The 14,086-nt window shown below is 41.9% G+C and overlaps 1 protein-coding gene across 1 annotated transcript in view; it reads right to left on the reverse strand.

Annotated features, from left to right (window-relative positions):
• Window positions 1–10,982: 10,982 nt before the first annotated feature.
• LOC115161184 (SH3 and cysteine-rich domain-containing protein 2) overlaps window positions 10,983–14,086 on the reverse strand; it is a 50,745-nt gene continuing 47,641 nt past the window's right edge. The window contains exons 10-11 of the mRNA XM_029711969.1: window positions 11,390–11,527; window positions 10,983–11,264 (exon numbers count right to left, since the gene is read on the reverse strand). Of these exons, the coding sequence (XP_029567829.1) occupies window positions 11,166–11,264; window positions 11,390–11,527 (237 nt within the window). The 3' untranslated portion in view covers window positions 10,983–11,165. The remainder of the gene's footprint in view (window positions 11,265–11,389; window positions 11,528–14,086) is intronic.

Here is a 14,086-nt window from a genome sequence, read left to right on the forward strand (position 1 = left end):
TTATGTGACAGCCATCTCGGCGTGTCATGTAGGGATTGACGGCTCCATCCTCATTGTAGAATAATAGCGAAGACATCAAAACTATGAAATAACACATATGGAATCATGTCGTAACCAAAAAAGTGTTAAACAAATCAAAATATATTTTAGATTTTAGATTCTACAAAGTAGCCACCCTTTGCCTTGATGACAGCTTTGCATTCTCTTCTTCTTATTGGTGTCCTTTAGTTGTGTTTCTTTTAATGCAATTTGACCATGAAGGCCTGATTCACGCAGTTGTAATGGGGTCTGTATGTAGCTTGAGTCAGGCGCAGGACAGCAGATATGAGTAAATAAACGTAATTTACTCAAAATAGACTAAAATAATACAATAAAGCAAGCCCACAATAACGGACCGTATTACATACAAACAATTACTCACAAACAAACATGGGGGAACAGAGGGTTAAATAATGAACAAGTAATTGGGGAATTGAAACCAGGTGTGTAAGACAAAGACAAAACAAATGGAAAATGAAAAGTGGATCGGCAATTGCTAGAAGGCCGGTGACGTCGACCGTCGAATGCCGCCCGAACAAGGACGAAGTCGTGACAGCAGTCTCCTCTGAACAGTTGATGTTGATACGTGTCTATGACTTGAACTCTGTGAAGCATTTATTTGGGCTGCAATCTGAGGTGCAGTTAACTCTAATGAACTTATCCTATGCAGCAGAGTTAACTCTGGGTCTTCCTTTCCTGTGGCGGTCCTCATGAGAGCCAGTTTCATCATATCGCTTGGTGGTTTTTGCGACTGCACTTGAAGAAACGTTCAAAGTTGTTGAAATTTTCCGCATTGACTGACCTTCATATCTTGAAGTAATGATGGACTGTCATTTCCCTTTGCTTATTATAATATGGACTTGGTCTTTTACCAAATAGAGCTATCTTCTGTATATCAGCCCTACCTTGTCACAACACAACTGATTGGCTCAAACGCATTGAGAAGGAAAGAAATTCCACAAATTAACTTTTAACAAGGCACACCTGTTAATTGAAATGCATTCCAGGTGACTACATCAGGAAGCTGGTTGAGAGAATGCCAAGAGTTTGCAAAGCTGTCATCAAGGCAAAGTGTGGCTACTTTGAAGAATCTCAAATATAAAATATACACTGCTCAAAAAAATAAAGGGAACACTTAAACAACACAATGTAACTCCAAATCAATCACACTTCTGTGAAATCAAACTGTCCACTTAGGAAGCAACACTGATTGACAATACATTTCACATGCTGTTGTGCAAATGGAATAGACAACAGGTGGAAATTATAGGCAATTAGCAAGACACCCCCAATAAAGGAGTGGTTCTGCAGGTGGGGACCACAGACCACTTCTCAGTTCCTATGCTTCCTGGCTGATGTTTTGGACACTTTTGAATGCTGGCGGTGCTTTCACTCTAGTGGTAGCATGAGACGGAGTCTACAACCCACACAAGTGGCTCAGGTAGTGCAGCTCATCCAGGATGGCACATCAATGCGAGCTGTGGCAAGAAGGTTTGCTGTGTCTGTCAGCGTAGTGTCCAGAGCATGGAGGCGCTACCAGGAGACAGGCCAGTACATCAGGAGACGTGGAGGAGGCCGTAGGAGGGCAACAACCCAGCAGCAGGACCGCTACCTCCGCCTTTGTGCAAGGAGGAGCAGGAGGAGCACTGCCAGAGCCCTGCAAATGACCTCCAGCAGGCCACAAATGTGCATGTGTCTGCTCAAACGGTCAGAAACAGACTCCATGAGGGTGGTATGAGGGCCCGACGTCCACAGGTGGGGGTTGTGCTTACAGCCCAACACCGTGCAGGACGTTTGGCATTTGCCAGAGAACACCAAGATTGGCAAATTCGCCACTGGCGCCCTGTGCTCTTCACAGATGAAAGCAGGTTCACACTGAGCACGTGACAGACGTGACAGAGTCTGGAGACGCCGTGGAGAACGTTCTGCTGCCTGCAACATCCTCCAGCATGACCGGTTTGGCGGTGGGTCAGTCATGGTGTGGGGTGGCATTTCTTTGGGGGGCCGCACAGCCCTCCATGTGCTCGCCAGAGGTAGCCTGACTGCCATTAGGTACCGAGATGAGATCCTCAGACCCATTGTGAGACCATATGCTGGTGCGGTTGGCCCTGGGTTCCTCCTAATGCAAGACAATGCTAGACTTCATGTGGCTGGAGTGTGTCAGCAGTTCCTGCAAGAGGAAGGCATTGATGCTATGGACTGGCCCGCCCGTTCCCCAGACCTGAATCCAATTGAGCACATCTGGGACATCATGTCTCGCTCCATCCACCAACGCCACGTTGCACCACAGACTGTCCAGGAGTTGGCGGATGCTTTAGTCCAGGTCTGGGAGGAGATCCCTCAGGAGACCATCCGCCACCTCATCAGGAGCATGCCCAGGCGTTGTAGGGAGGTCATACAGGCATGTGGAGGCCACACACACTACTGAGCCTCATTTTGACTTGTTTTAAGGACATTACATCAAAGTTGGATCAGCCTGTAGTGTGGTTTTCCACTTTAATTTTGAGTGTGACTCCAAATCCAGACCTCCATGGGTTGATAAATTGGATTTCCATTGATTATTTTTGTGTGATTTTGTTGTCAGCACATTCAACTATGTAAAGAAAAAAGTATTTAATAAGATTATTTCTTTCATTCAGATCTAGGATGTGTTGTTTAAGTGTTCCCTTTATTTTTTTGAGCAGTATATTTTGATATGTTTAATACTTTTTTGGTTAATACATGATTCCATGTGTGTTATTTCATAGTTTTGATGTCTTCACTATTACTCTACAATGTAGGAAATATTAAAAATAAAGAAAAACCCTGGAATGAGTAGGTGTGTCCAAACTTTAAACTGGTACTGGACATGTAGGTAGGGGTAAAGTGACTATACGTTGATAATAAACAGCGAGTAGGAGCAGCGTAAAAAAAGGGGGGAAAGGGGTCAATGCAAATAGTCCGGGTAGCCATTTGATTAGCTGTTCAGTAGTCTTATTGTTTGGGGGTAGAAGCTGTTAAGAAGCCTTTTGGACCTAGAAGAAGAAGAAGCCTCTTCGGGTAAGTTTTGGGGAAAAATATGGCTTCTGTAACCCCTTTTTTGGAGCTGGTGGAACTGTGTGCTTGGGCTGCTGTGTACCTCCTAGTTTGTTACTCTCTGAGCCGTCTTGGTACGTGACTGTATGTCCCCATAGTATGCTATACCGAGTGACCGACTGAAAGGGAACGTACAGTTATGAATATAAATACTGTTCCCTGAAAGAGGGGGCAAGGTATAACATATTTTGGCACCGCGCTATCGCGGGAGTTGAGCTCGCTGAAGAGCGATACTGAGTTGAGGTAATGGATGCGAGCCCGATATTATAGCCAGGGAGACGGGGCTTCCGAGAGCGGGCTCGGCATCCATTGGCCCGTTGGGCAGGATTTCAGTTTTCTTCGGGTGAATATGATTGGTAGTTGACTCCCCATAGTATGTTGTTATACCTCGTTCCCTCCTTCAGGGAACAGTAGTTATAGTCAGAATTGTACATTTATGAGTGTCCGTCAAAATGTAATTTTAATACAGCAATTCTAAATAACTGCTTTATTTAGAATTGTTGCTATTCAACAATTTTGTAGAATGACACTAACACTGTTTATTTATTAAATAAAAATTCAAAGCAGAGTCACCTGTTTATAGTTATATATTTTACAGTACTATGGTCTCCCCTGGCTCACATGCTCCCTGTGACGATAATAAAGTGTCTGTCTAATGTATTAACCAGAACAACATTCTCAAAGGACCTGACACACACACACACACACACACATCACTCCACTCTGCCAGCTCACTGTCTCACCTGCCAGCAGCACCCCTTCAATGCCAATTAGTTTAATTGGAACTAATTGTGTTATTTGGGCTCATTAAGGCAGAGCAAACTTCCTGAGCTCTGCCATGTCACTGTAGCCCTGTCCTGACCAAATTGTCCTCTACTGGCCTCATGGGTGGAATATTATTCATACTTATTCATCATTTCATAATTAATAAACATTATATTATTTTTTATGCTGAAAATCCGGTGTTTCTGTGTCAAACGTTTTTGGTATATTGGGATATAAACTCAAAATGGAATACATTTCAACTGCTTTATATACAGTATCTGGCATAGCACAGGTGCCTTCTTTTTTTAAAGCCCATAACTGTGTGTGAGGTTTATACTTTTGTTTCAAGTTAGATTTCACACTCTGTGTGACCCTGATTTAGCCCACTGCAGTAAAAGGTTAATCCTCTTAAATGTAACTAAATGTAATTGAAAATGCAATCTATGTAATCACCAAAAGTAATTATTTATCATGAGATAAAACATGAACTTTTGAGGACACAAGCTCAAGTACACAGTACAAATATAATGAAAATATGAAATATTTTATATTATGTATTTCCTATTCAACAAAACTATGAATAAGGCTTGAAATTACATATTTTCTTCTAAATATAAAATAATCAAGTTCTGAAAGGACTACCTATAAGATTTCCCCTTCCTTATAACTGTAACTGCTCTTTCCGTGACATAGACTGACCAAGTGAATACAGGTGAAAGCTAAGATCCTTTATTGATGTCACTTGATAAATCCACTTCAATCAGTGTAGATGAAGGGGAGGAGACAGGTTAAAGATGGATTTTTAAGCCTTGACACAATTGAGACATGGATTGTGTATGTGTGCCATTCAGAGGGTGAATGGGCAAGACAAAACATTTAAGTGCCTTTGAATAGGGTGTGGTAGTAGGTGCCAGGCGCACCGGTTTGTGTCAAGAACTGCAACGCTGCTGGGTTTTTCATGCTCAACAGATTTCCGTGTGTATCAAGAATGGTCCACCACCCGAAGGACATCCAGCCAACTTGACGTGACTGTGGGAAGCATTGGAGTCAACATGGGCCAGCATCCCTTTTGAACTCTTTCGACACCTTGTAGAGTCCATGTCCCGACAAATTGAGTCTGTTCTGAGGGCAAAAGGGGGTTCAACTCAATATTAGGAAGGTGAATGTGTGTCTAATGAATGGTATACTCAATGTACATATGTGTATATTCAGTGTGCATATTTTCTAAAGGCCTCTCTTGACCATCGCTGTGAATGTCTCAAAAAGCTCTAGCTTGGCTTCCTGAACTTGTTTGGAACTCGCCTTTCATCTCATTAATCTTGTCCATTTTTTAGATTACTGGCTATAAATTGATCTCTGAATGTGCTACAGCCACGAAACCACTCTCTCCTGCTGAGGTTACAATGTAAGGATTCCTAGGCATACAATTATGTTAGTGGCTATGACATAGGGTTCTGCCAGGAGATGATGGACAGTCAGAAGAGCGAATAAAATGGTAGGAGGGACACCCCAGCTTCAAGTGGTGTCAGATTTCACATCCTGCTTCACACATGAAAATTCGACATATTAGAGTCAGGGCTATCGCTCGATGCAAGCCATTTCAATCTACGGTGTCCACAGATCGATTTATAAGCTAAAATGTTGGTCGGAACCGGTACCAGAACCACGCAGTTCCCCTAAACATCGGGCTTTACATCGAAGTGGTTTTAAACTAAAGACTCCCAGAGGAGTGTCACTGTCACCACGGCATTCTGTGGCCAACGACTTACACAGCCAGCCATAGGGTTGTCATACAACTACACAGCTCCAAGACCAAATCTAAAGTGACACCCTATTCCCCAGATAGTAAGTGATTGAAGTGAGCCAGTCCTGACCTGTATGGAGAACCGGCACCATCATTTTCTCCTTTGCGTGCATCTCTTATCGAATACTGGCTCTAATACAAACCTTTGTACAGACATATTAGTAACAGCCCTTTTTTTTCATTCCATTTCAAGCACTGCAATATGACCAGTGTTATGTACTCTATAAAAACATCCAGCTCTCGCCATAAGGAGGGCAGTATAGTACAGTATGTAGTACAGTATGTACAGTATGTCATTTGAGATGCAGCCTAAGTGAGCCTCTGTAAACCAGAGGCCTTCATCATCACAAGGTCATCATTTCAGTTTATCTAATCAAACATTACTGTACTTCCTGACAGCCAACCAATTGGGTCTAAGCTGCAGCTAGAGCCAATAAAGGCAGCTGGGCAGGAGAGTGTGATGGTTTTCTATCTATAGGAGTAAAAATACAAAATAAAACAGCTGTTGATTGATTTGATGGAAATTTATTGACATGTGTACAGGTCACAGTCCAGGTGGCCATGCAGGAAGGGAGACTGTGTGTGTCAATGCCAGGTGGATGGGGAGGGAAATGACCTTGGAGTACTGGTCCAGAGCCAGGCTTGGTTAGTCAGTCTCAAATAAACTGATCCACGATCAGCCCTTAAAGGGCTGGTCTTATACCCGTTATACCTCTAAAACCTTTATTACGCAGCTACTCTTTAAAGCTACGTGCTGTAAGATTTCAAGTCACTCCAGTGGTAATTTTGACTAATAAAATACACCTCTTGATGAGGAGAACATATATACCGTAATTTCCGGACTATTGAGCGCACCTGAATATAAGCCGCAGCCACTGAATTGAAAAAATATTTTTATTTTGAACATAAATAAGCCGCACATGTCTATAAGCCGCAGGTGCCTACCGGTACATTGAAACAAATGAACTTTACACAGGCTTTAACGAAACACAGCTTGTAACAAAAATAAATAGGCTTTAACGAAACACGGCTTGTAACAAAAAAATAATAATTAGCAGTAAGCTTTAGTTGTCTTTTTGCACTGAGTCAATTCCTAACGCTGCTGTTTCCAACGTCTTATCATCGACTCATTAAGACCAAGCTCCCGTGCAGCAGCTCTATTTCCTTTTCCAACAGCCAGATCAATCGCCTTCAACTTGAAAGCTGCATCATATGCATTTCTCTGTGTCTTTGCCATGATGAGGGTGACAAAATGACTACCGTAATCAGAATGATGGGAAGTTTGAGAGCGCTCGATTTAATCTAAACAGTAAACCAAAAAGTTGTTTGACCTTAACCCGTTCGGCAATTTCATTGGTCTAATGAAAGCTTCATGCCGCCAAAAAACTGAGCACGCCACAGAATGTGTTTTTTTGGAGAAAAAAAAATTGAAAGCGGGAAAAATCCATATATTAGCCGCGTCATTGTTTAAGCCGTGAGGTTCAAAGCGTGGGAAAAACGTTGCGGCTTATAGTCCGGAAATTACGGTACCATACATATTACTCCATTGTCTTAGCTTTTGTAGTTATGTAGGACTTTGTAAACAAATTACTGTATGTATAGCTTTAAATCATGTATGAAAAAGTACTGTTGCTCTCATGAAATGTCGTCCCCTTGATCCCTATAGAAATATCATATAATTAAATTGCTATATGCGTGTGTCACTGTACTGGAATGCATCGTAATGCTCCAATGCTTGGTGGACCCACTCCTTGATGGCCAAGAAATCCAAGAGTGTGGCTTAATTGCAATATACACCTTATAACTGTTAGTAAAGATTGAGACTATACTGAGGGGTAAGCAGATGTACAGAGTGACTAGAATGGGTAGAGTGCAAAGCCCTGTGGTTGGGTTGTGCTTTTAAGTCTCGATGCTGATATATTAGGTAGGGAATTAATGCCGTTACTGAAAACAGTGAACTCTTTGATAGCCATATACCACATGGTTATGGCCATGATAACTGAATACATACAACAGTTTCCCCATAGTTCTATTTAAATGCAGTACCAGTCAAAAGTTTGGACACACCTACTGCTTCAAGGGTTTTTCTTTATTTTTTACTATTTTCTACATTGTAGAATAATAGTGAAGACATCAAAACTATGATGTAACACATATGGACTCATGTAGTAACCAAAAAAGCGTTGAAGAATCTAAAATATATTTTGATTTGTTTAAAGTAGCCACCCTTTGCCTCGATGACAGCTTTGCACACAATTGGCAATCTCTCAACCAGCTTCATGAGGTGGAATGCATTTCAATTAACAGGTCTGCCTTGTTAAAAGTTAATTTGTGGAATTTCTTTCCTTCTTACTACATTTGAGCCATTTAGCTGTGTTGTGACAATGTAGGGGTGGTATACAGAAGATAGCCCTATATAGTAAAGACCAAGTCCATATTATGGCAAGAACAGCTAAAATAAGCAAAGAGAAACGACAGTCCACCATTACTTTAAGACATGAAGGTCAGTCAATCCGGAACAGTTTCTTCAAGTGGAGTCGCAAAAACCATCAAGCACTATAATGAAACTGGCTCTCATGACAACCGCCACAGGAAAGGAAGACCCAGAGTTAACTCTGCTGCAGAGGATAAGTTTATTAGATTTACAAGCCTCAGAAATTGCAGCCCAAATAAATGCTTCACAGAGTTCAAGTAACAGACACATCTCAACATCTACTCTTCAGGGAAGACTGTGTGAATCAGGCCTTCATGATCAAATTGCTGCAAAGAAACCACCACTAAAAGACACCAATTGCAAGAAGAGACACCAGCAATGGACATTAGACTGGTGGAAATCTGTCCTTTGGTCTGATGAGTCCAAATTTGAGATTTTTGGTTCCAACCACAGTGTCTTTGTGAGACGCAGATTAGGTGAACAGATAATCTCCGCACGTGTGGTTCTCACCATGAAGCATGGAGGAGGAGCTGTGATGGTGTGGGGTGCTTTGCTGGTGACACTGTCAGTGATTTGTTTAGAATTTAAGGCACAGTTAACCAGCATGGCTACCACAGCATTCTGCAGCGATACGCCATCCCACCTGGTTTGTGCTCAGTGAGACTATCACTTGTTTTTCAATAGGACAATGACCAAAAACACACCTCCAGGCTGTGAAAATGTTGTTTCCATTTTTTTATTTGAATTAATTATTTAACTAGGCAAGTCAGTTAAGAACAAATTCTTATTTACAATGACTGCCCACACCATCGTTGTAAAAGTTATTTGACTAAGAGCTATTTGACTAAGAAGGAGAGCGATGCATCAGATGACATGGCTTCCATAATCACCCGACCTCAACCCAATTGAGATGGTTTGGGATGGATTGGATCGCAGAGTGAAGGAAAAGCAGCCAACAGGTGCTCAGCATATGTGGGAACTCCTTCAAGACTGTTGGAAAAGCATTCCTCGTGAAGCTGGTTGGGAGAATGCCAAGAGTGTGCAAAGCTGTCATCAAGGCAAAGAGTGGCTACTTTGAAGAATCAATAACCTAAAATATATTTGGATTTGTTTAACACTTTTTTGGTTACTACATGATTCCATGTGTGTTCTTTCATAGTTTTGATGTTTTCACTATTATTCTACAATGTAGAAAATAATGAAAAACCCTTGATTAAGTAGGTGTGTCCAAACTTTTGACTGGTACTGGGTGGTTATTGCCAAGAAATCTTCTGACTGCTACGGAGTGAATCCTAGAGTGAATAAATCAGCAAATGAAGTAATGACATCCACAGGACGTTATATACAGTGATTTCATAGATATTACACTCTCAATTCAGCGGGATACACAAAAACATCCTTTGTCCGGCCTAGGCATTTGAGTGTGTTAGAATGGTATGTTTCAACACAAGATGCAGACTATTTCTCTGGAGAGAAACAACAACAACATGGAAACAAGCATTACCAAAAGGGCTGAAGACATGTGAAAATCATTTTGTCGGGTGGTTGCATCCCAACACATTCCATGAGAATAATGTATTACTAACTTACTATAAAATGCTATGAAAATGGCTGACATCCAGAGGCCTACGGAGGAGCCCATACAGAGGGAGGAATCTGATGTTTAGGTTAAGCTTTGTGTCTGAGTGTCTTATCATGCTACACTGTCTCAGTGCTGTGACCTCTGCTGCAGTCACAGAGCTCTAAGCCTTTAGTGATCACAGAGAGGGAGAGAGTGCTAGACAGAGAGCATGTGTGACATACAGAGAGGTGGGGGAAAATAAATACGGGGAGAGGGACAGAGGTCCCAAATAATCACCCATTGTTGGGAAGGACATCACAGCAGGATTAACATGTGTGTCTGTCTCCCCTCACTCTCCTGGCTAAACCCTTCTTAATAGTAAAGATAATTAATGATAATGGATTGGATTTATATAGCGCTTTTCCAGATGCTCGGAGCACTTTAAACCTCATCCAACACCTACAGGTATGTGTAGCAACCACCTGGATGATGCCACGGAAGCCATTTTGCACCAAAAACAACTGTTAGCCTTTTAGCTAAACAAATTGTCAAATGGGATTGACCAATGTAAAGCAAAGAAGGGGAGTTAGCAAAGATGAAATGCTAGGACCTGAACTTCCCAATGGTCAGGGAGTGAGTGAAGCATGCATCAATACATTTGACTCAACAGTACACTTTCAATTACATTGTCCAAGCTACAATCCTCAAATCAAGCATAAGGCCCTTGAGGCTCACTTCTACCCCCACCACCTACCCACTTTGGTTTGCCCCAATGTGTTAAATAATCTGTGCCACAGGGAATGCGGCTATGCCCTATCTGGCTGGGAGGACAACCTCAAAGGAAAAGAGCTTGGTCGCAACAAGCTGCTACAATAAAATGCTACAGAACTTGGACTCACAAAAATGTCCAAATTTCACTTTCACATGAAATCCAAAAGGTCACACGACCAACACGGCGAATAACTGCCAGTCTTCTCCACCTTGGCTCAAGCAGAAGCTGTGCTTGTGTAGATTGTGAGGTATCCATACATCTTTCAGACAACCACTGCCTGCTACAGTCACGCCGCCCAAGCTCCAGGGCCATTGTTAGCATCAGTGTCTTTGTGCAGTGTGTGTGTGTGTGTGTGTGTGTGTGTGTGTGTGTGTGTGTGTGTGTGTGTGTGTGTGTGTGTGTGTGTGAGAGAGAACAGGTAAAAGAGTGAGGGTACACCACAGGTAAAGCAGCTAGCTCAACAGAAGCCCTCCCCCCTCCTTTCTCTCAAAATTATTCCACCACTCCAAGCAAAGCAGTGAAACCAATTTGATCCTGGCCAGTGTCCACCATATTCTCCCTCCCTCTCTATGTTTTCTGGTGTTGGTGGGAGGGTCCATTTCCACATCCAGGGAGTTGGCAGTCAGTGAGGTGTTAGGAAAGCGCTCCTGATAGAGGGTGGTCTTCAGGGCAGAACGAGGGTCGGGACACAGAGAATTCCCTTCTTTGACGGAAGTCATATCTCCAGAAGGTACTTGGAAGGGACTAGACCTCTCTTCTTCCCACTGCTCAGCTTTAGGAAACCGTCCAACTCTTCGTTCTTCCCCACACAGATCTAGTTTGAGAAAAGAAAGGTGAGTGTTTAGTACAGGTGCTTGTGTGTGTGTGTGTGTGTGTGTGCGTCTGTGAATGTGTGTCTGTGCGTGTGTGCGCGTGTTGTGTGCGTGTGCGTCAGCGTACCTGAGCCTCTTTCACAGTCATCTGCCCTCTGTCACGGTCACCATGGAAACCACCCGTAACCTTCCACACACGCTCACCTGGGCGCACTCTCTGTACAAAGTTGGCGGGGAAGAAACCCAGCTTGTCTTTGCTTTTCCCCTGCGAAGACACACGGCAGAACATAGTTAAGATAATTAATTACACTATGCTAGTATATTCTCAGGGATGAAGTGATAAAAAGGTGTGTAAACGCCGAATGCCAATAGACAAACGGCACATCCATGTAGATACAGCACTTTTTTATTGTTTGAACAAATGGTGTGTCTGCATGCACGCTTGTGTTCCGACGTGTTTGTGTGTAACTGTGTGAGCTGACGATTGCCTTTCCATCTGGGCTCACCTTACCTCCATTAGGCCAAACCAAAAGGCAAAGCACATAAAACTTTCATTACATCCTGCTCCACTTACTGACTACTAGCTCTGCTAAACCGAAGTTGCCCAAAGACACTGATTTAAGGTCAGTTTTGCTTTTCCCCACCTAATGGTTACAGGTAGAATTGGGGGAAGTTAAGATGATCCTAGATCTGTGCTTATGGGCAACTTGTACCTAGATAAAGACACTACCCTCTCCATTGTCTAAGAACACTTCATGGAGATGTACTGTATATTAGTGATGCACCGGTTGACCTCGCATGTTTAGGGTCAGGAAATATTGTGTGGATGAAGGGCGTGTGGGTGGCGGGCGGGTTGAATATAGATAAAACAATGCATTAAAAATCCATAAATGTATAATTTTCGTGCAATTCATATCTATGGGCTACATTGAGGTTTTTCTTACATTATTTTTATCTGCAGTTAGTGCGTAGCCTAAGCTTTAGGGCCTAACTGTACAACCTGGACTCAGGGGTACGTTTTGTATGTATTCATTTGTGGATGTCTAACATTCATTTCGTATGATATGTTACGAATTACAATTTGTATGATATGTTACGAATTGCAATTCGTACAATAAGCTACGAATTACAATTTGTTGTGGCTAATGTTAGCTAGGTGGCTAACACTAATGCTAGCTAGGTGGCTAACGTTAGCTAGGCAAGGGGTTAGGGTTAGGGGTTAACGTTAAGGCTAAAGTTAGAAGTTAGGTTAAAGGGTTAAGGTTAGGTTTAGGGTAAGGGTTAGCTAATATGCTAAGTAGTTGCAAAGGAGCTAAAAAGTAGCATGTATTTGCAAAGTTGCTAATTAGCTAAAATGCTAAAGTTGTCCAAGATAGACGTTTGTGTTATGTAACCGACCAACCGCCCTACTTTCATTTTAGCCTTAACCTGTTAGGGTATAGGGGGCAGTATTTTCACGGCTGGATAAAAAAATGTACCCGATTTAATCTGGTTACTAATCCTACCCAGTAACTAGAATATGCATATACTTATTATATATGGATAGAAAACACCCTAAAGTTTCTAAAACTGTTTGAATGGTGTCTGTGAGTATAACAGAACTCATTTGGCAGGCAAAACCCTGAGACAGATTCTGACAGGAAGTGGATACCTGATGTGTTGAATTGACTTTAAGCCTATGCCATTGAAAAACAAAGGGGCTGAGGAATGTTTTGGCACTTCCTATGGCTTCCACTAGATGTCACCAGCCTTTACAAAGTGTTTTGAGTCTTATACTGTGAGATCTGACCGAATAAGAGACTTGGAACGGTGATGGCCGATTAGACCCCTGGCGCGCGAGTTGATGGTGGGTACTCTCGTTCCGAAACGTTTTAAAAGAGATCCCAATCGTCCGCCTTGAATTTTATTAATGTTCTGGTTAAAAAAGGCACTAATGATTTAAGATATACAACGTTTGACATGTTTGAACGAACGTAAATATATTTTTTCCGTTCGTGAAGTGAAGTGAAGTCTGGCTGGCTTAGATCATGTGCTAACAACACGGAGCTTTTTGGACATAAATGATGAGCTTTTTTGAACAAAACTACATTCGTTATGGACCTGGGATTCCTTGGAAGTGACATCTGATGAAGAGAACCAAAGGTAATGGATTATTTACATTGTATTTTCGATTTTAGATCTCTCCAACATGGCGGTTAGTCTGTATCGCAATGCGTATTTTTCTGGGCGCAGTGCTCAGATTATTGCAAAGTGTGATTTCCCAGTAAGGTTAATTTTAAATCTGGCAAGTCGATTGCGTTCAAGAGATGTAAATCTATAATTCTTTGAATGACAATATAATATTTTACCCATGTTTTCTAATATTAATTAATTATTTTGTTGTCATGACTTGACTGCCGGTTATTGGAGGGAAATGATTTCCTGAACATCAACGCCATAGTAAAACGCTGTTTTTAGATATAAATATGAACTTGATAGAACTAAAAATGCATGCATTGTCTAACATAATGTCCTAGGAGTGTCATCTGATGGAGATTGTAAAAGGTTAGTGCATAATTTTAGCTGATTTTATGGTTTTGGTGACGCCTGTCTTTGAATCGACAATACATTACACACAGCTATTGTCAATGTACTCTCCTAACATAACCTAACTTTATGCTTTCGCCGTAAAACCTTTTTGAAATCGGACAACGTGGTTAGATTAAGGAGATGTTTATCTTTCAAAGGGTGTAAGTTAGTTGTATGTTTGAGAAATTTGAATTTTGACATTTATTTGGTTTCAAATTTGCCGCTCTTGAAATGCACCTGCTGTTGATAGGGTGCG

This window comes from Salmo trutta, chromosome 2, assembly GCF_901001165.1.
Source record: "Salmo trutta chromosome 2, fSalTru1.1, whole genome shotgun sequence".
NCBI classification, from domain to species: Eukaryota; Metazoa; Chordata; class Actinopteri; order Salmoniformes; family Salmonidae; genus Salmo; species Salmo trutta.